The sequence below is a fragment of the Dendronephthya gigantea genome, unplaced genomic scaffold (assembly GCF_004324835.1).
Source record: "Dendronephthya gigantea isolate DGI-Jeju-01 unplaced genomic scaffold, DenGig_1.0 000011F, whole genome shotgun sequence".
In the NCBI taxonomy this organism is placed as follows: Eukaryota; Metazoa; Cnidaria; class Anthozoa; order Malacalcyonacea; family Nephtheidae; genus Dendronephthya; species Dendronephthya gigantea.
Genome location: NW_021163021.1, coordinates 3,376,932 through 3,403,177, shown reverse-complemented (window position 1 = coordinate 3,403,177; position 26,246 = coordinate 3,376,932). Strand labels below are relative to the sequence as shown.

Genomic DNA, 26,246 nt, shown 5'->3' with positions numbered 1-26,246 from the left:
AAAGACCTTCAAAAAAGATGTAATACCCTGGGGAAAATCCCTTAAAGCGAGCTGTAGAGTGGACACTGGTCCTCTGAACAAATCGACACCTATTTTATTCGAAGCCAACGAGAACGGTCAGTGGCCCTCAGGTCTCCTAGTTTCGGACACCCTATTGACCGCAGTGACAGGTAAATATAACAGGCTGTGGAAGCAGAAGTTAAGAATACGACCAAGCATGACATAATATCATGGAACAGAACAGTGCTAGGATGCTTTCAACTTGTTACAACATGTTAAAATGTAATATTTGATGGATAAAGTGCTGGGATAACTTTTACTATTAAAATGTTACAATGGTATGATTGTCAATTGTTAAATCGCACATTGCAAACAACTGCCAAAGTATGCCAAGCCAAATAATCTGCTATACATTGAACAAAGTATAATTAGTATATCATTTAAATTTGCCAAAGTACTACAACTGCATTCTTAACTCTACAAAGCCAAAGGCAAAACAACTGCAACTGATCAGTACGAGACTACGAGCAGTGAATACTGGGAAAACAATGGGGATAGCAATTGAACAGTACAGGGCAAGAATTGGTGAACATGTGAGTTTCTTAAGACAAAGAGAAGTGGCCAGACGTGTAGCAGGTACATTTTGGAACACAATGTTAGTGCTATTTTATTTAAATGTAATTTATTTTCCAATGTTAAAGCAAATAAATGAAAAGTACAGTAGATCAAATGAGACAGTAATTTTGTTTATTAAAATGGTTTGCTACCACCAAGTTTATGTGCCTGGTTTGCTAAGATTGTCAAATGATATTGAAACAAATCCAGGTCCTACAGTGTATGGTATTGTTGATCCAACTAAAACTATCTCTGCTGATTTCAGTCAAGGTTGTCAAATAAGATTTGGACAGAATTCTGGAAAGCAGTGTGTTGCTATGTCCTTGACGGCAATAGTTTTTACTCAAATACAAGATATTCTTTACTAGGATACAGAAATATTAGATACAATTATGTTACATGGAGATAGTCTTTATACATGTATAACCAATTCAGTCAATAGTGATTTGTTATTATTGACTGATGTGCCAGAAATGGTTTCTATTAATGAGACAACATTTTATTTACAGTACAGTGAGTCATATGCTGGGGATGTGTTCATGGCGTGCAATAATGAACCACATTTCACATTACAAAGTGCATTAAACAGGGTATTTTCATCATCTGAATTAAATTATACTTTTGCCTTGCTTACTATTAGTTGCAATACTGTGGCAATCTTTAAAATAACAGATGGATCATTTAAAATATTTGATTCTCATGCTAGAAATTTGTTTGGCATTTCAAGTCCATTTGGAAAATGTATTTTAATTACAGTTGGAGATATCCAAAACCTTGCTGTATATTTTCAGACAATATCACCTGGAGGTATGCTGCCATTTGAAGTAAAAGGTGTCAAAGTTGATATATATGGGCAAGTATTGCCAAGCCTGGACAATAATAATGCACCAATTACTTCACAAGACCATCAGTCTCAAGCTGCAAAAAATGGCAATTTGAATACAATTAATCCAACATCTACCAGGTATCCAACTGCTGTGAACTGCTCTTTTTACAGTCAAAAATCCAAACACAAGGCAGAAACAGCTGAGGAACGTGAGCAAAGATTGTCAAAACAAAGAGCATATGCTAAACGTAAACGAGCAAGCGAAAGTAATGAGTGTCGACAGAAACGCTTATTATGGCAACAGCAATACAACAAACAAAAGAGAAAAAATGAAAGAATAGAACAAAGGCAAAAAAGGTTAGCTACACAACAGCAATACAATCAGCAGAAGAAAGCGAATGAATCTGTTGAACAAAGAAAAGTTAGGCTTGTGCGAGAAAAAAAATATTATCAAGAAAAAATTCAAAATGAGACTATTGAAGCAAAGGAGGCCAGACTGTCAAAGGCACGTGACTATAAAATGAAAGGACATAAACAACATGCTACAGATGCAGATTTAGTTAAAAAATTTCATGAATCTGTGTCAGAAGGCCCACTCTACATTTGTACATGCTGTGAACAATTATGGTACAAGCACAGTGTCCGGCATACAACAAATATCCGTTTAGCAAACAGTAAAATGGCTCATCATTTGCAAGGAATAAATAGTGTTAATAACAAAGAATGGATTTGCCAATCATGCTATGAACATTTGCAAAAAGATAAAGTCCCTCCATGTGCTGTGTCAAATGGAATGAAATTTCCCTCAAAGCCTGGGTTTTTTGACCTAAATGAATTGGAATGTAGGCTTGTTGCTCCAAGGTTAGCATTTCAAAAAATTATGCAAGCACCCAGAGGTAAACAATTTAAGATTAATGGTAATGTAGTGAATGTGCCAGCTGATGTACCAAACACTGTCAATATGTTGCCACGGTTACCTCATCAGACAGGAACAATAAAAATTAATTTAAAGAGAAGGTTACAGTATAAAAGTTCAGCATTATCTTTGAATGTAAGACCTCAGAAAGTTTTGCAGGCAGCTACATGGTTAGCAAACAACAGTACACTTTATAGACAACAAGGAATAACATTTGATCCTAATTGGGTTAAACATTATACAGATAACATACAAAACAATCCTGTTGATGATAACATTTGCAGAATTGATTCAGAAGATACTGACATGAATAATAAAAGTAATGATGGTTGGACTGAGGAGGAAGCAGAAGTACTGGCGGGAATCACAGACAGCATGCTTACTGCAACTGATTTTCTTAGCAATACTGAACGGGAAGGCATTTACAGTGTAGCACCTGGCGAAGGCAATACGCCAATTAGTATATTTAGAGATGAACATTGTGAAGAGTTAGCATATCCTGGTATATTTCTTGGCCAAAAACGACCAAGTGATAAAGAAAGATTGGTTAGCGCTTATTATAGTGAAATTTGTAAATCTGAGCTAAGACGATCAGATCGTAGGGCTGCTATGTGTGTGGAAAATATTTTTTTTAAAACCAAAAAGCTTCAAATGAAAATCTTGCTAGGAAAATGTCAAATTGCTTTGAGAAAATCTAAATCTCGCAATCAAACAATGACTGCAGGCCAATTGAAACAACAAGGTGGTCTTGAGAACCTTATTCACCACGATGAAGGGTACAAATTTTTAAGAGCATTACGAGGGTCACCACCTTATTTTGAAAAAGCAAAAAAAGATCTATTTGCTATGATTCGTCAACTCGGTCCAGCAACATTGTTTTGTAGCTTCTCATCTGCTGAAACTAAATGGAATCATTTACTCAGAATTCTTGGCAAACTTGTTGATAACAAAGACTACAGTGATGCTGAACTTGACAAGTTAGATTGGAATGATAAATGCAGGTTAATTCAAAGTGACCCAGTAACATGTGCCAGGCACTTTGATTTCCAATTCAATACATTTTTAAGACAATTTTTGATGAGTAGCACTGCACCAATAGGAAAAATCAAAGATTGGTTTTATAGAGTTGAATATCAACAACGAGGCTCACCTCATATACATATGTTAATATGGCTCGAAAACCCACCTGTGTTTGGAGTTAGCGAGGATGAGGATGTCATTTCATTCATAGACCAAATTATCACATGTCAAAAACCAGATGATGATGAGCCAGAACTGCTTGACCTTGTTAATCGACAGATGCACAGACATTCACACACATGTAACAAAAATAAGAAAAATGTTTGTAGATTTAATTATCCTCAACCACCGATGAGATCAACAATGATATTACACCCCTTAGAGGAAACATTTTCTGAAGCTTGCAAAAAAAGTCTTAAGCAACAATGGAAAGATATTGTGACAAAACTTAATGATTTGAGAGATGGGCAAAATGTCACATTTGATAATTTCCTTCAGGAACTGGGTGTCTCTGAACAAGATTATCTTTTGGCTTTACAGTCATCGCTAAACTGTCCCACAATATTTTTGAAAAGGCAGCCGAATGAACTTAGAGTAAATAATTACAACCCAGCTTGCCTTAAAGCATGGAGAGCTAATATGGACATTCAGTTTGTTCTTGATGTATATGCTTGTGCTATGTATATTGTTTCTTACATTTCTAAAGCGCAGAAAGGCATGAGTGAATTGTTACGGAAAGCATGTGAAGAAGCAAGGGATGGTAATGCTAGTATCAAACAACAAGTTCGAGACATTGGCAACAAATTCTTGAACAGTGTTGAAATCAGTGCACAAGAAGCAGTTTATATTACCTTGCAACTACCAATGAGAAAAGCTTCGCGTAGTGTAATTTTTATCAACACATCACCTCCTGAAGAAAGAGTTCGCCTATTGAGGCCAATGAGTGAAATTGAGCATATGGAAGATGATTCAGAAGAAATTCATGCTGGGGGTCTGCTAAAAAGATATATTGAGCGACCACATTGTCTCGAAAATGTCACTTTAGCTGATTGGGCTGCTTGGTATGATAACTGTGGGAAAAGATCATATAAACCAAAAAAATCACCTAAAGTTGACATTGACAATCTTCCAGAAGAAACAATTGATGATGAGAACAATGATGATGAATTATGTGATCAGATCAATACAGACATATTAAAAGGCAATGGAAACCCTAAAAAGAGACAGACAGCTCGAATAATCAGAAGTGTGTGGTTCAACAAAGAGGCCAATCCAGAGAAACATCATCGTGAATTAATTATGCTTTTTACCCATTGGCGAAATGAAGATACTGATCTTATTGGAAAATACTCCTCTTATGAAGACCATTATTTAGCCTTAGCTGATACCATAGCTGAACAAATGAGTCAGTATGCAGTTTGTGCAGAAGATTTAAATGCCATCCAAAACAGGTTAGATGAAAATGATGATAATGATGATATTGGTAACATTGCACCAGTTACACAACATGATGAACTGCAAGATCAAAGTGAAGGGAATGTCGACTTACATCCTGATCTGAATGAACAATATGATTTATCAGGTGATCTTGGTATTCCATCAACATCTGTAACTAATGAACCACTTGTGTTGAATGAAATGCAGGATAATGAATACAGAACAATGATGCAATCGCTCAACAAGAAGCAAAAGGAATTTTTTTATCACACCTTACACGTTATTAAAACATCTGACAAACCATTTTATTGTTTCTTAAGTGGTGGAGGAGGTGTTGGAAAATCTCATCTGACAAGATCAGTTTACCAAGCTGCTCTCAAATACTATAACACTCGTGCTGGTGAAGATTTCCATCAAGTTAAAATACTTTTATTAGCTCCAACTGGTAAAGCTGCTTACCTCATTAATGGTAACACAATACACAGTACCCTTGCAATACCAGCCAGCCAATCTCTTAGACATTATAAACCATTAGATGCAAGCCGGCTAAATACATTGCGCTCTCGGTTAGGTGGTGTTAAACTAATATTATTGGATGAAGTCTCAATGGTTGGAAATAACATGTTTACAGTACAGATAAACAACCGTTTAAAAGACATTAAAGGTAGCAAAGAGGATTTTGGAGGTGTCTCCATTATTGGAATTGGTGATTTGTTTCAATTACCACCTGTATTTGATGGTTATATTTTTAATGACATTCAAAATTCAGAATATAGCATTCTTTCACCTAATTTGTGGAATGAACACTTTAGAATGTTTGAACTAACAGAAATCATGAGGCAAAGAGAGAATAAAGAATTTGCTGAGATCTTGAATAGATTAAGAGAAGGAAACTATACAAATGATGACCTTTTAAAAATCAAAACAAGATGTGTTACAGAGACAGAGTGCCCTCCAGATGCTCCTCGATTGTTTATTAGGAATGACAATGTTGATAAGTACAATGAAGCAGTTTATAACAGAGCTACTGGAAACAAGTACAGCATTAAAGCTCAGGATAGCGTTATTGGTACCAACACTGTAGAACTGAGAGACAAAATTTTGAATCAAGTAATAAAAATGACCCTGCGAAACACTAAACAGCTTGCTAGAACTTTACAACTTGCTGTGGGTTTGAGAACAGAGATGGTGTTGAATGTAAGAACTGATGATGGTCTCACAAATGGAGCTAGTAATATTATTAAATTAATACAGTTACACCAAGCAAATAGACCATCTGGTATAGTATGGGTGGAGTTTGACGATGAAAATGTTGGCAAGAAAACCAGACAGGAAAATAGACATCTTTATGACCAAGTTATTGAACGTTCATGGACACCAATCAAACCTGTTACTGCTCAATTTGCTGTCGGTAGAAATAAGGCTGCTCAAGTTGTCAGAAAACAGTTTCCACTAAGACTAGCTGCTGCGAAAACCATTCACAAAAGTCAGGGAAGTACTATGTCTGAAATTGTTATTAACCTAAACACCAAGCGTGCATTTTCACATGTTCATTATGTTGCATTGAGCAGAGTTACCTCAATTGATGGTTTATTTGTTACTGACCTTTGTGAAAGCAAAATTGCTGTTGATGCCAAAGTTATTGCTGAAATGGAAAGGCTAAGGGCAGAGAAATACTTGGAACTCTGTTACACTCCATTTTATAATTTGGAAGAAACCTCTTTGAAGATATGCCATTTGAATGCACGTTCTTTACACAAACATATCGAAGATGTTCGTAAAGATCACAATTATTGTAATGCTGATATAGCAATATTTACAGAGACCCGATTTAGTCCATTTGATGACGATGAAATGTACACAATGAATGGATTCCATCTTTTCAGAAATGACAGTCTGTTTAACCAACATACAAACACGAGAGGATATGGCGGTTCTGTAGTATACAGCAAAGTACCCTTCGTCCCAGGGTATCCGTATTGTCACAATATGAACGGTGTTGAGTTCACGGTGATCAAAGTTGCCAGCAAAGTTGATACTACCATCATTGCAGTGTATCGTTCACCGAAAGTTCCTCTGAGAGATCTCTGTTCAGCTTTAGCCAACATTTTCGATGACCACAGCTCATTACAAAATATTGTGATTGGAGATTTCAATGTCAACTGGTTAGTCCACACAGAACGACAGCCACTTTACAATGTTATGGTGAGAGACAATTGTTATAGACAGTTAATTTCTGATGTCACAACTGACAATCAGACACTAATTGATCACATATTCACAAATATTCCTAGCAATGAGACTGAATCAGGTGTTCTCGAAGCCTATTTCAGTGATCATAAAGCAATCTGGGTTTCAATAAAGGCTATACAATAAATAATGTTACAGTGTGAATGTCCAGATATAAGACTTGTTCAACTTCAAGATACTTCAGAATTTCATTATCGTCACATCACTGAATCTCTGCCAATCAAAGTATCAAACACTACAATTTTATACATAATGAAAATCGATAACACTATCTGCATCATCCCATCATCTAACACAATTCGCTACAGGTCTAACTTTTAAAAATAATGGTTAACACAGTAAACGCAAGTGATGCATTCACAAGAGGTTATTGTAGTTAAATCTATAATTTCTAGTTTTTCTCCATGATCATGGAAAAAATCCTATATTGGGATATTGGAGCTCTTGTGCTCCAATTACCTCTGCCATTGTCAGGCAATTGCTAGGAAATATTAATGCTATGGTAAGTATTAATTATAACATGTTAGGTTTACACCCAACTGCAGCAGCAAACTGTAGCAATATGTTAAGTCATCAGAACATAATAAGTATTATAAAAACATAATACAATTGTTAATTAGTGATTCAGTATTGCCACTCTGAAAGAAGTTTCTGTTGTTTCTTTAGAAATCAAATTAGCTAGTGGAGACCATAGCTGTGCTTTCATGCATATTGCAGACAGATTGTCTAGCAACACATGTTCAACATACATGTACCTTTCAAGATTTCCAACTATTACATGGCAACATGCAACACCATCCATGGTATGTATTAAATAAAACTGCTATAATTACATACACTATAGTACACCCATATAATACTAGTCTGCACCTAAACTAGGTAAACTTTTCCTGGAAGACAGCGTAGGGGGACAGATAATACCCCCCCCCCCCCATCTGCCAAATTTAGTTAGAATGTTCACAATTGTACTTCATCAGATACTGAAACAAAAAGTTACCAAAAAGCTGTTTTTAGATTGATATTAAATAGGTGTTCTTGTTGCAATTTGTAGCAATGAAAGCAAAAATTGCCACAACATATGGTATGGACAGACTGCTTCAGTCTGTGATCAGCTTCGATAACATTGGAACACAAGATTGATGCATTTTAGTGGTATAGTGCATGTAGCTGTAATGTATGAACAAGCCTGTAATTACCCTGCTGGCAATGGTAAACAACAAGCACTGGATGAATGGATCTTGATCATTAGTACATTGACACTTGACATTATGATGTAAGCTAATTAAAAGACAGTTAATTCACACTCAATCGAAATATATTAATTGTGCTGTTAATTAGGATAAATTACATATTACCTTGGCTGTGCTATTTTCAGGTTTACTGTGTACTATGCATTCAGTGTAATCAACTAAAACATCACTGTTCACCATGTTTCATAGTATGTAAATGACAGTAATTTCTGTCAGTCTGCCCAGTGTCTTAGTATCATATTAAAGAACATAGAATAATTAAATAAAACTTAACTATGATTAAACAGATTGCATTTGAGTTTTAAAGTACAGGGTAGGACTGATGTTGACACATTGCCAAAAAACTCGATCGGCCAACTCATCAAACAAACCAGAATTCTCTTTGAGATTGCCCAGCACTATCAACCATACTTCACATTTCAGTTTACTTTGTCATCTGCTATACACTTTTTGTGATAAACAGGACTTGAAATATGGACTCATTATTCCACACAAAAGGCTTTCTTAGTGAAATACTTTCACAAATTGAAAATAAAATTCATCCTAGTTTTGTATATCCTGTATTATAAAAATGGCCCTTTAAAACATTAGAATATTTCAGTACTAAATACTAGCCCATCTATATAATTATTGGGTGAGCAATCTCATCTAGCTACTCCAGTCTGGAACTTTAACAAGACTAAAAATGAAGTAATTCTAAAGGAATAAAGCCTTCAAAGCCACCACTGTGAATGAACATGTGTTTAATAACCATGCATTACATCAGATTGTACTTGTACAAACCCATAGGTAGATTACTAGTGTGTCAATTAATAGACAGCATTTTAAAATCCTCAGATAAAATTTACCCAGATGTCCATGCAGTTTTACCTAACTCTGAAATCTCAATATTTAAAGACAGTTCATGAAACAGCTTGTATCAAAACCCAACTAAACTTTATTTTAAGCAAAACAAAACATCAAGACAATGCTTCAATAGAAGTCTATTTACATGCTTGCCTTTAAACTTAAAAAAAAATAAAGGTGTTGATTGTTCTCATCTTCTGCCTCACACTATTATTCCCAAAGATTAACTTTTATATTATTAACTACAGGTGTCCAACACCATGGCACCACGCCAACACAACATCAACAGTTAATTAAACTGTATAATTACGATCAACTCGTTTTCATATTTATAAATATATGAACTTCTAAGTTCTAAAGTACCGACATCTTCGTAATTACATTTTGCGTAGCGTCATATGTAATTGTGATGTTTTCGAGAGCCAATAGACATTGACTAATTTCATCGTCGCCCATATTTAACGCATTACTGACGACCTCACACAGAACCTTTTGAAACATGGTTAATTCAATCGGATCCCCACCTGTCGATCGTGTTATAACAACGCGAACGCACAACTCCTTCGCACAGCTACCTACACGCATTCGTGCCCCACACTTGTCACAGCGAACAATCGCGGTTGCTGAAGCTTGCAATAATTTCTTCGAGCAATTCAAATTGCAACAAAGCAAATAACCATCCACCGATTTGATTATGTCAATGCATGGAACATTGATTACCTTCGAAAACTCACACAACTCGTCCCCTTCTGCCAGGGTGATTTTGGCAAGATCTGCATTTTCGATTGGAGTTATAGACGTATCCATTGTTGTTGTTAACTTTTTTTCATCGGACCACATACGCACCTGCACAGCAGTGATCAAATACACACCACCTGTTGAGACCTCGGGTATCTGATTCTCCCACAAGTCGAGCCAAATCTTACCGGTCGTATCAGCAATACGAGCACACGCCAGTTTCAACTTCTTTGTGCCAACCACTCGCGTTTCACTGACATGGAGTATTTTGACTCGCACAGCAACAACATCCCATTCTTTGAAACCAGTGCCTGAAACATCAATAAGCGGTATCGGCCTCGTACGCTTGTCTTCAACTTCTTCAAACTGAAACGCATACTCAGTTTGGTCTGGCGTAGATAGTTTCGTCATGTCGTTTATTATAACTTTTTCACCATCTGTTGTCTTCGTATACCTCTCTATTTTCAACGGGGTATGGCTACTGGCACTGTCGACAAGCAACTGCCTCTTGCTTTTCGAATAAAGAAGCGCTTCCATGTTGCTTTCTTTTGTCTGCAGAACCAATGTCGAATAGTCTAGAGTGTTTTTACGATTTCTCTTGACTGGAGAAAGACTGTGCACGTAAGCGATTATCTCGTCGCTTTCCCTTTTTGGAGCCGCAGCCGAATTCGATTGAACTTGCTTGCCAGGTGAACAGTTTGATCTCACAACTTGTGGTCCTCGCCTTTGCTTCGTTGTTTTACTTTTAGAAGACATTCCGTAGTTATTTAGTTATAGCACTTGTATCTATAGCAGCAGTTTTGCACACGCTAAAAATCCCCGACACGTGCAGCACTAGTAAGCAATACCACAATGCAGTGCTTCACAGTGAGCAGCTCTATATATAACAATGATATATAATCCCCATTCCGCCCGAAGATTAGGAATTAGGCCCGGAACCCGGGAGAACATAGCGTAATCCAAAGTTGCCAAATGCATTGAGCTATATTAAAATTCCTGGAGAGAGTGCTCCTCGAATTTCAGTAACTTCGCCGCCATCTTTTTCCCTTACAGTAAACTCAAATAAGACGGAGAAGCTATTGAAGAACAATTTGAGTACACCCCAGTCCTACGATAGCCGGCACTTATTTTTTTCAGTGTTTTGACGGGGAATAATGGCTTCCAAACCTCCGACATTTGTGGTTTCTTTCATTTTTAAAAAAAAAAATTGGAAAAAAGTAGATTACTTTTCTCCCATGCACACTCACGTCTCTTGAGATATTGCCCCTTTCTTAGTAAATTTAAGTGCTAAAAAATATGCATTAAGTGGAATGAAGCTGACGTTTCAAGCGAAAGCCCTTCATCAAAACGAGTGATGAAGAGCTTTCGATTAAGGCTTTTCAATTATTTCAATGATTTTATTTGACATGGTCAGACGAATACAAAGTCTATAGTGCGTCTTCGTTTCATACGACGTCAATTCGCCGTGTCGAATTACTGAATGCATACGTATGTCTCTGATCCCATAATTTTTTACTTCGAGGTCGTCTACGACTACGAACCTCAAAATAAATTGTATTAATTAAATTTGTCCTTTGAAGCGAAACCATTATAACGTTGAACAACCGACGACGAATTTAATACACAATTAAACTCTGTTTTCCACGTAGGCCTCATATAAAAATAATTTCCAGAATCACCATGTCTCGAAACGTTGAGTAGCGGGCGCATGTACGCATTGCGTACCTATTTTTATTATAGTCGTCATGTATATGAGGAGTACATTGATGTATGGAATCACATTAGGGATGTCTTAAGACTCCCGAGGGGAATGCTTAATTGCGATTCAATTATTCAAATTGAAGATAATCTTTACGGATTGAGTACATGTCAGAGCTATAAATTAATACACAATGTGGTTAAGAATGTTTACATTGACAAGAAAAGAAATAAAGTGTTTCCTGATTTTATCTCTGTTTGTGGTTCACCAGATATTTGTGGTTCAAAATCGGTGAATAAATTATGTACAAATGATGTTAATAGTATCTTATGGAATGTGGTAAAGAACAGAGAGTCATGGAGTCAAAACAAAATAACAAGGGTTTATTTAGTTCGTATAATACCATATCGCGATATTATTTTAAAAAGGTATGTTTTTATAAAAAAGGCGAGTGTTTTTATTTACAGACACGTGTTATTAAAATGTATAAATATGTGTGGATTTTTCAAAAGAATCATTTTTTCAATTATGAGGTGGAAAAAGATTGTTAAGGCCAATTTCCACTTACAGCGAAATCGTTCGCCAGCGAAATATTTGCATGTTTTCTTTTGAATTTTAACTGCATAAATAAATTAGTTCGACTTGACTGTTCTCAATTCAAAAGAAAATATGCAAATATTTCGCTAGTGAAAGATTTCGCTGTGAATTTAAAAATTAAACAAGACTTACTGTAAGTTGAAGTTTGATTGTAATTCTAACAAATTACGTTAGTACAGAAGGGTTAACATGAGATGCGCACACACCGCCGCGGATCACCTTTAAAGACATTTTGTGTTCACTTGGAACAACATATGGGATGGGCTGATAAAATATAAGGGTACTCTGGGCATGTTAACCCTTCTGTACTAACGTAATTTGTTAGAATTACAATCAAACTTCAACTTACAGGTAAGTCTTGTTTAATTTTTAAATTCTACCAAATCACTAAGTACATCCGGGTTACCATGAGATTTCAAAGCAGTGTGAACACAAAACTGGAGCACACACACATCAAATAGGCATTAAATTCCAATGTAATCACAATTACATATACGATTGATCACACGTTATTCAAACACAAACGATACTATTTCTCCAAAACAGCAAGACTCATTAGTTATTCCAACAGGCTTCTTATAAAACTTCCTAAAAGTCGACTCTTCTTTCCAACCCGCTGTGGCAAGGATTACATCAACCGAAACTGAATTAGCAGCTTTGCTAGTGGCAGCAGACCTAGTGCTGTGAGCAGAAAACTGTTTCGTATCAATACCAGCTTTCTCTAGTTGTAATTTTATCCACCGTCCAACAGTCGATGTAGAAACTGCACGATAAGGCTTAACATAAGACACAAGTAGTTTTGTAGAAGACCTTAGCTTCTCAGTCACACTAATATAATAATCCAAAGTTTCATACACACACAGTTCCTGTTTAGTATACTTGTACAGACATAAATTGCCAAAAACTTTGCCAGGTCTGTCCTGCTTGATGTGCTCTGTAAGAGCAAACCGATAAGAATCTACCGTCTTGTACATATACTCAGCCGAAATATCCAAAAACGTTAACGTTTGACACCTCTGTCCAGTCGTTAAGGCCATCAGCAACACCAATTTCAGGGTTAGATCCTTCAGCGACAACGTGTCCAGTGGCCAAAGGGAAGATAGATAGTCAAGAACAGGATCAACTGACCAAACACAATGATACTTTGGAACAGGTTTAATCGTATTAAACACTCCTTTGAGATACCTGCACACTAACAAATGTCTGCCAACTGGAACATGACCTAGACTCTGCCCGGGATAGAAGTCCAGATTTGAAACTGCGGAACGAGCCGTATTGAGAGCAGAGTAACTCATACCGCCTTTGTACAGGGATTGTAGAAACAGCAAGAGACTCTTTACAGTTGGACGCAGGGGATCACACGACCCTTGAATACAAAACTGCACCCATCTGTTGATGTAACAGTTGTATTGCTTGTGGGTACTGCTCCTCCAGGAGTGCATGATGGTATCAACAATGTCCGGCGGAATGTCTGAGTCTTGCAAGGATCTCCGGATAATTTGCATACCAGCAGCCGCAGCCGATCTTGGAGTGGATGGGGACTCTCCCAAGTTGGATGAACCAAAGTCTGGTGAGTCACATTCAGAACGCGTGGTATCTCTATTAGCAGACTGAGCAAAATTGTGAAGAAGGGTTGGGTGGTCCAAAGCGGCACAATTAGAATTCCTGTCGCCTTGTCCTGTATAATCTTCTGCAGACATCTAGAAACAAGGCAAAAAGGTGGAAAAGCGTAAAAGAAATTACTTGACCACCCAATAGAAAAGGCATCTATGAACTTAGCCTTAGGGTCTGGCTTCCAAGAGGCATAGTCCTTAAGTTGGGCATTGAGCCGGCTTGCAAAGAGATCTATAGTCGGTTTTCCAAACAAATTGATAATTATCCGGAAAATATGCGTAGACAACATCCATTCTAAACTTAGGTTAAAAGACCTGGATAAATTATCAGCATCCATGTTGGCTGAACCAGCAATATGAGCTGCCGATAACCAAATCTCTTTGGCAATGGCCCAATTCCAAATTTTTTTTAGCAAGAGAATTACATTGCTCTGACCTACATCCACCCAATTGGTTGATATAAGTGACCGCAGTGGTGTTATCACACATAATACGAACATGGATATTAATTTGGTCATTTAACAAAGATAACAGAGCCAAATGAATAGCTTGTAGTTCTAAAAAATTAATATGTTTACGAGCTTCGTCTCGTGACCAAATGCCGGAAGTGCTAACCCCGTCTGACAACTTGGCACCCCATCCTATAGCTGAAGCATCAGTATACAGGACAACATCCGGGGGGGCATGATAAATACTTCTAGAGGCTAGTGGAATGTTATTTACCCACCAATTAACTTCTTCTAGACTGTCGGCAGACAGTGACATTTCCGCATCAAAATTACCTTGATGCAATTTAAGATTATAATCTTTGTCTGCCTCGATATAACGATAATGCAGTGGACCAAACTCCACTCCAGGAAAGGATGAAACTAACGAGCCTATAAGTGATGCTACTCGGCGAATTGTATGTAACGTATTCGGCTGTTGAAATTTCTGACATAGGAGCAAAAGTTTTTCCCGTTTTAAGGATGTTAAAGTCACAGTCATACACACAGAATTTAGCGAAAACCCGAGGTACTCAATACACTGAGTCGGAATAAAAACGGATTTATCAGGGTGAACCATAAAGCCTAAACTGCTAATAAGCCGAACAGCATGTAGAGTGGCCGTATGGCAATCTTCATAAGTATCTTCAATATACAAAGAATCATCTATATAGCCCAAGCATGTATGGCCAAATTTAGACCTCAAAGTTGCAAAAACGGGTTTCATAACTTTAGTAAAGATTCTTGGACTGCTTGACAAACCCATGGGTAAGCAAGTGAAGCAATATAATTTGTCCCGCCAAAAAAATTTCAAATATTTCTGATGCTCACTTGCAACAGGAATAGAGTAATATGCATCTTTGAGATCAATAGATGTCATGAAACATCCAGGTCTCATAAGCTTTATGGCAGTTTCCAAAGTGTCCATCTTGAAATGATGATAGGACACAAACTCATTTAGCCCTTTTAGGTTGAAAATAACTCTACTAGACCCATCTTTTTTGGGCGTAATAAAGATAGGTGACAAAACCTCGCCAGACTCAGAAACTGACGACTTAATTATTCCCTTATGAAGAAATTTGTCAATTTCCCCATCAATGATTGTTTGTTCCGCCTCATTAAACGTGAAATAAAGTCTAGTTGTACTTATTTCTGCAGCCGGTAAAAAATCAAATTCAATGTGACAATGAGTCACAGCATCCAAAACAAATGGATCTGAGGTAATTTCGGCCCAAACATGCAGACACTCCTTTAAACCGCCTGCGCTAAAAGGAGGCTGACTATCAATAGTATCTTTACTTACCTCACGAGAAGATGCTATTGTCCTTTGCTGGCTGGAGTCCTGGTGTTCTGTGGAGGCCGGGTTTGACCCCGGCCTACCCCTAAAAAAGGCCTTCCACCTCTACCTCTGCTAGAAGTCTGATTGAACCGGCCACGACCACGGAAACTCCTATTACTTGGGACCTTGTAAGGTTCAGAGCGGTAGTCTGAACGATGCTTGGGAGTGACTTTGTTGCTTAACTTATTCGATTTAGTAAGTTCCTCGACCTCCTTATTAAGGTCGTCACCAAAAAGGTTGGTTGATACTGGTATAGAGGGATTACACAAAGAACTATATTGTTTATTGAGATCAGGACGAATGAAGTCCCTGCGTCTTAGATTAAACTCCCTGTTAGCTGACAAAAGTAGAACAGTAGCATGTGCAAGGGTACGTCTTTTATCCCCATCAGAAGAATTGCACACCTCGAGAACTGCACAAAGGCCTGAAATCAACAAACCCTGAGCCTTTTGCAGAGCAGAATCAGTATTCCTTGTCTCCTGGCGCATTTGTTGCCAAACTTGTTTGTTAACCTTAGGCGCAACCAAATGAGGGCAATTTTCAGGTCTTAGATACTTTGGTTGCACTTCTGCAAGTTTTTCTTTTGGCAGTTTATCTTGCAATAGACCATTAACAATAGCCGCCAATCCAGATGAAATAGGGATAGCTGTCCGCTCGGACACTGAAAATTCCTCCGCTAAATTTTTAAAAGCACCAAGATCAGATTGACCATCTTGGCTAGCTAAGCCGTCTGCCTGAGGTTGGACAAAATTGTCAATAAGACTAGCAAGCCCAGGCTCTGAAACATCAACAGAACGGGCATCCTCATTCTCAAGAGCAACCATCTCAAAATCAGAGTAAATTTTATCAATATTATCCTTAACTTGAGCCAGAATATCATTCCTAGACTCTGCCAATAGCTCTTTAAACATGGCTTTCATCTGGGCAGTCGAAGAATTTATATTCCCAGATGTAGAAGCAGACTCGTCTGCCAAAATGTTATCGTCCATCACCTAAACAAATGGTGCGGGACTGTAAATATATTCAGGCACAATAATAACAAGTGCCAAACAACAGAAAGCGAAGACACGTCTTACACTTTCAACATACACTGTACAGGACACGTCCTGTAAACAATCCACTTGGCAATGTGACCCGTCACAAAACCGGGAAATTGAATGCGATTAAGCTTCAAATATATAGTAGATCTCGTCTACAAGAACAATAAAACGATAAAGATACAAATAAGCTATACTTACCGAGAAATATCAATGATAAAAGCCCAAAATATAAAAGAAAATTGTCGAATGTCTTCGCAAACACGTGAATCCAACGACGTTAAACAGTGCACTGATCCGCGGCGGTGCGTGCGCATCTCATGGTAACCCGGATGTACTTAGTGATTTGGTAGAATGGAAATCCGCCTTTAAACAGTGGTATGAAGAGAAGAGGAGTTGTACAAATGTATCAATCAGCGATTTAGTGGAGATGTTGGTAGAGGAGGGGATTATACCTCGAGGACTTGAGAGACGAGAGAGTTTGACTTTACATAGTATTTTATTAATGCAAATCGTAATGGAGGTTATGGAGAGGATACATGTACCTCCAGCTGTTCAAGATAGAAGTACTTTTTCTTATCATATGAATGCAAAGGAGATGTTATTATCTGAGATGCAAAGAAGGAATGAGGAACGTGTTCAATGTTTGGAGAAGAGTGCAGGGGTTAGTTTGGACTATTTTTATAAACTATGGACACATGTTTAGGGATATAAACGTGTCTTTTTTTTTAAATATCCACGTGTTTTTTTAAAGTATATAAAAAGATGTTTTTAAAAATGTATGTTATTTGTGGTATGAACATAAGAGAGAGAATTATGAATGTAATATACGACCGGCTTTGTAAAAACAATATAGATATTGATGTTTTAACTTTAACATTTCATATTGATGAGATTTATGGAAGATATACAGACACATATAATGAGATTTTGAATGCATTAACATATGAGGATCTATTTAAGATATGGGAGTTAATGCGTCCTAGTACACAGCCAGAAACGCGCAAGTTGCAGCAGGCCTGCTGCAGACTTGATGCAAGTTGCGATCATCAAGCCGATATCAGGATGCGTTTGCATCGCTTGCTCCGGCTTGATAATATCAAGCCTGTTGCAAGTTGTTAACAGACTTGCTGCAAGTTGTCATCGGCAGACTTGCTGCAAGTTGTCATCGGCAGACTTGCTGCAAGTTGTCATCGGCAGACTTGCTGCAAATTGTCATCGGCAGACTTGCTGCAAATTGTCATCGACAGATTTGCTGCAAGTTGTTCTATCAGACTTGATGCAAGTTGTGAACGGCAGACTTGAAGCAAATTCCAGTTGACATGACAACAGAAGACTTTCGAACACACGTTTTCTTCATTTGATTTCACGAAACTTTAACCACGAATGTTCCGAACTCATTTGTATAAAGTTCGCAAGTTTGTTGCATAGTTTACAAACTGGTTTGTGAATCCTGATTACCTTTACTGACGTTTGAACTTCGCAACTAACCTTGTCCTCGGAACATTTGTGATCAAGGTTTTGTAAAATCGACTGTAAAATAAGTAAATAACACGTTAGAAGAGTGTAGTTATTTATTACATTTCACCGATATTAGTAAAATATCGAACAAGAACACATCAAGATTTTTGTGATATAAAAGGTCAGATCACAATCAGATATGCTTGCTTCTTGTATAAAATTTATAATCGTGTCAGGACTGTTTGCCATCCGATGAACAATAATAAACACATAAAATCAAAATTCACCGAAGATAGGCCGAATACAGGCCGACGATAAGCCAAAGATAGACCGAAGATAGGCCGAAGATGTGCCTCATAATTTATATGCAGTGCATGCTTTTACTCCTATATAGATTTATAGATCCTCGCATGGTTCATCTACAAACTCAAAGGCATCATTCCCTAGATAAAAGGGATTCAAAAGAAACCTATTATTGCCATAATTGTGAACAAAGGCAAGTGTATTGTGTTCAACAACTTCTCGTGCTTCCAAAAATGTGTGGTCTCCATCTTCAAACTTGCAGTGACCATCAAAACAATCATGGACTATGTGAACCTTACGTTGCACTTGTGCTGATGGGATGACTTTCTTCAATGTTGTCTTCTGCAATACAACTGAGTTGAAGCGACCACGATGAGTTGCTGCATTAGCTTCAAGTTGCTCTGGTAAGGTGTATGTTGTGACTTGTACCCAATTAATGACAGATGTTGATGTTCCAGTTGAGTTGATTAATTTAATGGCACCATCAAACTCTCCAAAGTACTCCTGAAAAATTCCAACATATAGAAACAAAATTAAGAACTGATGGGTAAATTAGTTGCTCCAGAACATCAATATCTGTGTTTGGGTTGATTGTGTTTGTGTTTGTTTGGATTGTGTTTGTTTGGATAGTCAGGCTGCACCTTGGTTCCTATGGATTGTTATAGACTTTTATATACCTGCCCATCTTGGTTTTTACAAGCAATATTTTCCCCCATCCTCACCAGTTCTTGTTTGCTTGATATGCAACCCTTAATTGTAATCATAAAATTAAAAATTTGTTCCGAAATTTCCTTTGCAAAATGTGAAATTTTCGCTGTTTTGCCTTTTTTATAACATGGGGGATAATAGGGGTTAAATAGGGAGTATATTGAAGAACTTGAGGGGACAATAGAGGTTTAATGTTGATAAACTCAGAAACAACATGGCGGCTTCAACTTCTGCCATAGTTGCGCCTTATTTGAGGTATTATAGTATCAAAAAAAGTGTCACTAACCACAAAAATAACCACGGCGTGCGTAAACGCAAACAACAAGGCCAGTGGGCTCAGAAAGTGATTATGGCTGACAATATGGAGGAGCCTGATATCAGTGATATGCAAATGAACAACGAAATGGACGTAGATGAAGTATGCAAATTTTATTGTATAAAGCAATTTATATGTAAATTCTTGAGGTATAGGAACGTGTGTATTTCATTATTTAATAGGTGCCATTAAGAAGACGATACAAAGAGAAATCGAAGGCTAAGGATCCAAGATATAGACGAAGGTTTGACCTTCGTAACGCAAAAAGCCTCCAGACAAAGGTAGGGGATTATTCATTTTATTGTGAAAAATAATAGAGCCGTCAATTCAGTATTACAGTTGTATGTTGTTCATGATTACTAGCATTTATTACATTTAAGATTCAAGATTGGTATGAATTGACCAAGTGTCCAACAGTGGCATTAACATGGTTAAATGGGGAGATATATTATTCAGGTAAAGTATATTTTGTTTTATACTAGAATATAAAATTATATTCTAGCACTGTCATTGTATTAACAATTATCAAGAGACTCGTGAATGTAGGCAATATATATATATATAGCCAGCACAACTAGTTTAAAGCTATAGCAGCTAATTTTAAAGTGACCATGTAAAGTCAGAGTTGAGTTTTTTAAAAAATAGACCAATTCCTGCTCCTCTATCTGGTAAATTTGTGATTATTAATATATATAATTGAATAACTAATATTGATTATATGTAGTATAGTTTTATTAACACATTTGGATTAAGCCCTGATGCACCCTACTTTGAATTTTACTTTTTTTAATCCCAGATCCTTTTATTCATCATAGGGAGGGGGAATGTAACCACAAGGTGCTACATAGTCTCATGTTGTACTCCTTCTGGCTAGATAGTATATATAGTACTATAGTCACAGAATGTAAACATGTTTATGTATATGTTACATAGCTGCTTCTCTGCACCTTTAATGTTAGCATGAACGGTTGTCAAAACTGTCACCTGCTCCAACTGCATGTCAGCTGGTTTTTATAATATTAGTGTATATGTTTCACTTTTTTTAGGGCCTCGTGAGTTAAGGGAATTTGCTGAAAACCCTGCTGTGAAACAGGCATTTGTTGCAGCCATATTTGCTTCCCACTCAGTTGGACCAAACAGTTCTTCAACAGGTATGTACTGTCCACCAAGCTGCTCATATGCCACAATAAATGATCAATGAAATGATTTATTGCACTGTAAGTTAATGAACATTGCTATTCTGTGCAAATTAATGACCTTCAATAGGCAATGAAGTATTAGGTGCACTCTTTTACCTATAATCGTAACATTTTAAATTGGTCTAAATTAGTGTAATAAATAAATAAGCCTAAATATTTATAATTTGACATTTGGACCCCAGTTATGTTACATGTGACTGTCAATTTTGTTATTGTTTTTCACCATTTACATGTTGCTGTAACAATTGAGACAGAGTGAATGAATGAATGAATGAATGAATACTTTATTAAAGTGTCAATGTGTTTAGCTTGAGTAGCTAATTGGGGGCACTATAAAGAGTTTTGGTTACATGTTGCTATTTGGTATTATTATAAATAGTATCTATTTTACAATAGAAAATTATGAACATATGAATGTGAAAGTCAAGATACCAAAAGACTGGAAACAATTGAATGCTCATGGAAAAAGAAAGCTAGTAATTTCCCTAGTTACCAATAATGGTAATGGTGATCATCTTTAAGTGTAATACCAGAATGATACATACAATAATAAATGCATGAATTAATCATTATCAACAAACAGTTATTCTAGTTTTAAAATTATTAAGGAACCAAACAACCACATTGGGGTGATGAGGATCACAAACCAGAATGGTGGCCATCAAGTTTATTGTTTCGTGATCCAAGCAATGGCAGAAACAGGCCTACCGTGGATATGTTGGAGAGGATCATTGCTGCACATATTGGCAAGCACAATGCATTTGTTGATGATGATAGTGATGATGGTGATGACAATGATGGTGATGATGTTGATGGGTATAATTTAGGTGGTGATGTAAATATAGATGGTGGTGAAGATCTGAGTGATGATGCTAGAGATTTGGGTAGAGATGATGCAAACTGGGGACATGGTGGTGAAAATGAAGATGGTGATGATGATGGTGTAAATATGGATAGGAATGGTAAAAATTTAGCAGGTGATGCTAGAAATTTGGGTAGGGATGAGAGTGATGATGCTGGTAATAAGGTTGGTGATGAACAGGATTTGAGTCATGATGAAGAGGGTAGTTCTGATGCGGAAATTGTTGCTATTGTCCCACAACCTGTTTCCCATAATTCCACTCGGCTACGAAAAAGCCAGGACTACAGACAAAGTATGAGTGATCATGGTGCAGAAAGAGCATTTGCTGCATTAGTTGTAAGAACTGCATTCGATTGAAAATACAGACAATTTTTAAGCAATGGATGACATATAGTACCTTGATTTAAGTACTGCATTTTCTAATTAGGCCTTGAGATATCGTGAGCCTTTTTAAATTTCTTTTATCAAGGAAAATTTGTCACCAAACTCGGCGAACTTGGAGAGAGTAATGCATTTCATTGGAGATGTGTGTGCAGATCAGGACTGGGCGTTACTCAAGAACCTTAGCGAGACAATGGAGGAACTGGTTCAATTTTCTCCGCTACGTACAAAGTCGAAGCCATCTGTTTGTCATGTGACTATTCCAGATATTGAGATCAGGTACGTGAATTTGTTTTACTTATATTCAGTTATGCTGTGCTGTTCTATTTGGGGCCTTTTGATGTTGCGTTGCGTTGTGTTATTGCATGTTTTGTGGGGTTTTATACAGGTAGAGTCTCTAAAAATTGAAAAAAAGAATTTTTTCACGGCAGCAAAAGAGTGTCGTCGTGAATAGCAGATATGGCAAAACATTCCATTTTTAGTTTTAGGCATTAAATGTCTTTAAAAGCAGTTTCAAAGTCAAGAGATAGTGCGTTACTTATGTGTTGTGAGTTAAACTATATATATACGTGAGCAGAAAATATTTCTTCACCAAAATCTTATTTACGTCTGCAAAAAGGTTCCGTCGAAAAAGTGCTGTTGTGATACCATTTTCGCTATTCATGTCGGAATTGCTGCTGTTGAATAAATTTTAAAATCTGCATCTTACTTGTTTTTGTTGCATTTTGTTCTGTAAAATTGTTGAAATCTGTTTCCAAACAGTGTTAGATGCCAAGTTCCGGATGATATGCTCCGCTCAGGTTGGGAACCATTAGGGGTTTGTGGAGATGGGAATTGTCTGTTTCGGTCAGTGTCAGTATCTATAAGTGATAACCAGTCTGAGTCTCTACATCAATGGTTAAAACTCTGGTGTATCGTCCATGGCTGTGTAAATGAGCACTTTTACATCAAGCAGGTACAGTGTAACTGTGGTTTAACTGGTTTTGGCAGCTGTATACCAACCATTTTGAAACATTAACAGAGTGAAAAGCTTGCTTTCATTTATGAATATGGTATACAGTATTATTAAAAAATGAAATATTGTATCAATTTGATCATTTTTACTCAATTTTATACCTCAGTTTCTTGCCGATGCAGATCGCGTTGATGGCTTTCTGTCATTAATAACAGATGATGATGTATATGGCGGTTTGAAAGATAACATGACTATGAATGATAGAGTTAGTTATGTTTATATGCGTGAGATAATGAAAACCTCTGTGGATGGTCGTTACTCTGGTAAGTTGCAGTAGTAAGGTTTTTAATATGCAACCGAGTTTGTTTAACGTGGAACACATACTAACTTGTACCACATTGTATCATTTCCTGGGAAAATTTAAAAACAATTTCCGACTGGCTCAGCGGAGGCAATTATGTTGAAAGCGTTCAGATAATATGGTGTTATGGTTTTTTATTATAATAATAGGATATCTCCAAATTGTGCTTTTGGCTGGCTTACTTAAAACCACCATTTGCCAGCATTGCTCTGCGCCAGGATATGAACTCTATAACACAGAGATATGTCCTCCAAATGGGTCGACCGAATCAATTCATCTGCTCTGGTGCCAGCTATCTGGTGGAACGATTAATCACATTGTTCCGATGTTGAGATGTGAAACTGACGAACGTAAGAAATTTATATAATTAATGTTGTTTATATGCTGTAAGCTAAAATTGTTCCATTTCAGTTGTGTTGTTATCATCTATCAGACTACGTTCACACGGGACCGGAAGAATTCATGACCGTGCTCGAATTCGTCCGGTTTCATCGTGTGAACACGTAGAACCGGTTAAATTTTCATCCGTTTTCACCGTGTGAACACCTGAACTGGACGAATTCGAGCACGGTCTCGAATTCATCCGGTCCCGTATGAAGGTAGCCTCAGCGTATCACTGCAATTGGGATTCTTAAAACATTTATCAACACTTTAATTGAGGTATAATTGTGACTGTTAGTGCCCCTTTAGTCATGTTTGATAGCCAAGCTTCTGTATAGTTTTTTATATACTTCCAAAATGGTTATATAATAGACTTTGCTTTCAATGGAACTTTAACGTGTCTTACCCACAATTATATTTCATTATTTTGCAGATATAAATACCTTTTCCGAGAATTTTAAAACAGCTTGTGCAGCGACAATGAAATGCCAATTCGCACATAACCTAGACAGTGCTGCTGACGAGAGATGGATTTTGTGTGAACAGTGCTTGTTCTGGTATCATGAAAGCTGTGTATACCATATTACAAAGAGGAGTTTGCCAGCACATTGGTTCTGCGGTTGTATGAAACAACCAGAATGTATTTGGTACTACATATGTTTATGTCGCCATCTTTTTCGCCCTTTTGTGCCTGTACCTTTTTTTAGACTGTCATTGGTCGGAATGAAGTATGAGCAACCGCAAAAAATTGCTCTTGACAAGATGTCCAAAATATAATACATACTGTAATTTTTTTAATTTTATAGGGCTAACGATTTTGATGAACCAACGAAGCTTCGACGATTCTTTGTTCGTTCCTCTAATTCCGAATTGAAGGTAATTTTTTTATTTCATTAAAATACTTGTGAAAGTTCTAACTTTCTAACATTTGACAGTGATAATTGGTAGAAACTAAAATGACTGAAACAAAAATGGTAAAATAGATTAGTTTAAAAAGAAGTTTTAAAAATACAAATGTTAGGAGACTATACTGTATCTTCCTTCATCAGTTTTATCAAATTGTTCGAAATCTTGTATTCTTATTTGAATCAACCGTATTTGTTAACTTTTCTTGTCACGGTTTCTCTGTGGCTATATAAGTCAAATGATTCTGACACAGAAGTCATAAAAACTCAACAAAAATTACCACTTTTAAAAAATTTCCTTCAGTTGTTCTTGCGTAGTCTGGCGAAAAAAGAGGTGAAGAGTAGGAGAGTGACATTATTTATTCAAAGTTTGGCTGGTAATACGAATGCTGATAATCTTTTGAAACAAAATACTGGTTTGGGAATATTTAGAGATGTAAATACCGTAAGTATAAATGTTTCTTTGATTTTAAATTATAAGTTAGTATTTCGTTTACAGTAACCTAATATTTGAATATAGCACTACGCAGTTTCAAATATAGAACTGAAACTACTATAATAATTCAGTGTGTAGAAACTAGTATGTTTTATATATGCTCTCGCCTCTTATATTGCACAGTATACCTCAGTGTCTAGTCAGTATACCATATTGTTTGAACAGATATTACTGAATATACTTTTTTTTAAATTTTAAAACTTTAGAAAGATTATGTAAAGAGATTTGTTAAAACAAGTATCGAAAATGATGACAATATGCTTCTGGAGGAAATTATTCTCCTGGAACAGCGCGAGCAGTATATTTTTGAAGTGTGTGTACCAGAGGTATAAGCAACAGATTGTGATTGTGCGTTTTTGCAATTCCAATGGCACGCTTTTGCTAACGGTGTACATTTTGTCTATCCAGGTTGTTATTTGGATCATGGCTAAAGCCGGAAATATAAGCAGAGCATTGGCGGAAAGGTTTTTTTTTGAATACTTCTCACACAATAAAATTGATTGAGTTGGAATTCTTAGAATTCGCTCATTGTTTATGTATAGTATGCGACTGGGTACTAACGCCATCGTCAATAAACACGAATATGGTTATAAATTTGAATAAGGTTAATTAAATTTGCGTTTTATGGAATGAACTAACGTCTATTAATTATGACCGTTCCAATAATGTTCACATGTATGAAATATGCTTTGTAAATAAAACGATTATATAGTAGGACTTTACGGGTTTTTTATAAATCATCATAAGTGCATGCGATAATCTTTATATCATTCATTCTAACGTTGGCGAAAATCTCCTATGATGAAATTAAACACTGAGGAGGCAAGTACTAAAATTACAATGGTTCCTGGTAGGTTACATGTAATAACATGTAAAACAGGTTCAATTCCTGTCAGCCATGAAAATACGTTGCACGATATATTAGGAAGGTTCACGCGATAAAAATGGCAAAAAGCAATTTATTGAGTTAAACTATCATGTCAAAAATTTTGTCAACATAACAACGTTTCTTTCTTTTACAAAAGTTTAAGTCAGAAATATCATACACCTGCAAAGGCTGAGATGGTTGATGTCTATAATCTTATATAACCATGCCTTGGTTATCATGTCAAAAATTTTGTCAACATAACCACGTTTCTTCTTTTTACAAAAGTTTAAGTCAGAAATATCATACACCTGCAAAGGCTGCGATGGTTGATGTCTATAATCTTATATAACCATGCCGTGGTTATCATGTCAAAAATTTTGTC

At 36.6% G+C, this 26,246-nt stretch overlaps 3 protein-coding genes across 3 annotated transcripts; 2 read left to right on the top strand and 1 right to left on the bottom strand.

Moving 5' to 3' along the window:
* The first annotated feature begins 399 nt into the window (after positions 1–399).
* On the top strand, positions 400–7,190 carry LOC114518733. Its single transcript, XM_028538731.1, has 2 exons — positions 400–636; positions 1,407–7,190. Exon 2 carries the CDS (start codon positions 1,425–1,427, stop codon positions 7,188–7,190), a length of 5,766 nt encoding a protein of 1,921 aa, XP_028394532.1. The 5' UTR covers positions 400–636; positions 1,407–1,424.
* Positions 7,191–14,134: 6,944 nt separating this feature from the next.
* On the bottom strand, positions 14,135–16,620 carry LOC114518732. The gene is made up of 2 exons (XM_028538730.1): positions 15,699–16,620; positions 14,135–15,444 (listed from the first exon to the last, which is right to left on the bottom strand). The coding sequence occupies exons 1-2, from the start codon at positions 16,618–16,620 to the stop codon at positions 14,135–14,137; spliced, it is 2,232 nt and encodes a 743-aa protein (XP_028394531.1).
* Positions 16,621–19,354: 2,734 nt separating this feature from the next.
* LOC114518731 lies at positions 19,355–25,500 on the top strand. Its single transcript, XM_028538729.1, has 15 exons — positions 19,355–19,558; positions 19,639–19,737; positions 19,837–19,912; positions 20,503–20,607; positions 21,052–21,156; positions 21,264–21,853; positions 21,987–22,177; positions 22,661–22,853; positions 23,020–23,176; positions 23,364–23,564; positions 24,029–24,242; positions 24,402–24,471; positions 24,805–24,945; positions 25,203–25,322; positions 25,405–25,500. Exons 1-15 carry the CDS (start codon positions 19,355–19,357, stop codon positions 25,498–25,500), a joined length of 2,562 nt encoding a protein of 853 aa, XP_028394530.1.
* The last annotated feature ends 746 nt before the right edge of the window (positions 25,501–26,246 follow it).

Bases quoted from the DNA above. Each gene is read 5' to 3' on its own strand.
- LOC114518732 (XM_028538730.1), bottom strand. From the start codon at position 16,620: ATGGACGATAACATTTTGGCAGACGAGTCTGCTTCTACATCTGGGAAT. The intron at 15,445-15,698 runs GTAGAGGTGGAA...TACCGGCTGCAG, and splicing joins CAATCAGACTTCTAGCAGAG to AAATAAGTACAACTAGACTT.
- LOC114518731 (XM_028538729.1), top strand. From the start codon at position 19,355: ATGGCGGCTTCAACTTCTGCCATAGTTGCGCCTTATTTGAGGTATTAT. The intron at 23,177-23,363 runs GTAAGTTGCAGT...TTATAATAATAG, and splicing joins TGTGGATGGTCGTTACTCTG to GATATCTCCAAATTGTGCTT. The intron at 24,243-24,401 runs GTACTACATATG...TTAATTTTATAG, and splicing joins AAACAACCAGAATGTATTTG to GGCTAACGATTTTGATGAAC.
- LOC114518733 (XM_028538731.1), top strand. From the start codon at position 1,425: ATGCTGCCATTTGAAGTAAAAGGTGTCAAAGTTGATATATATGGGCAA.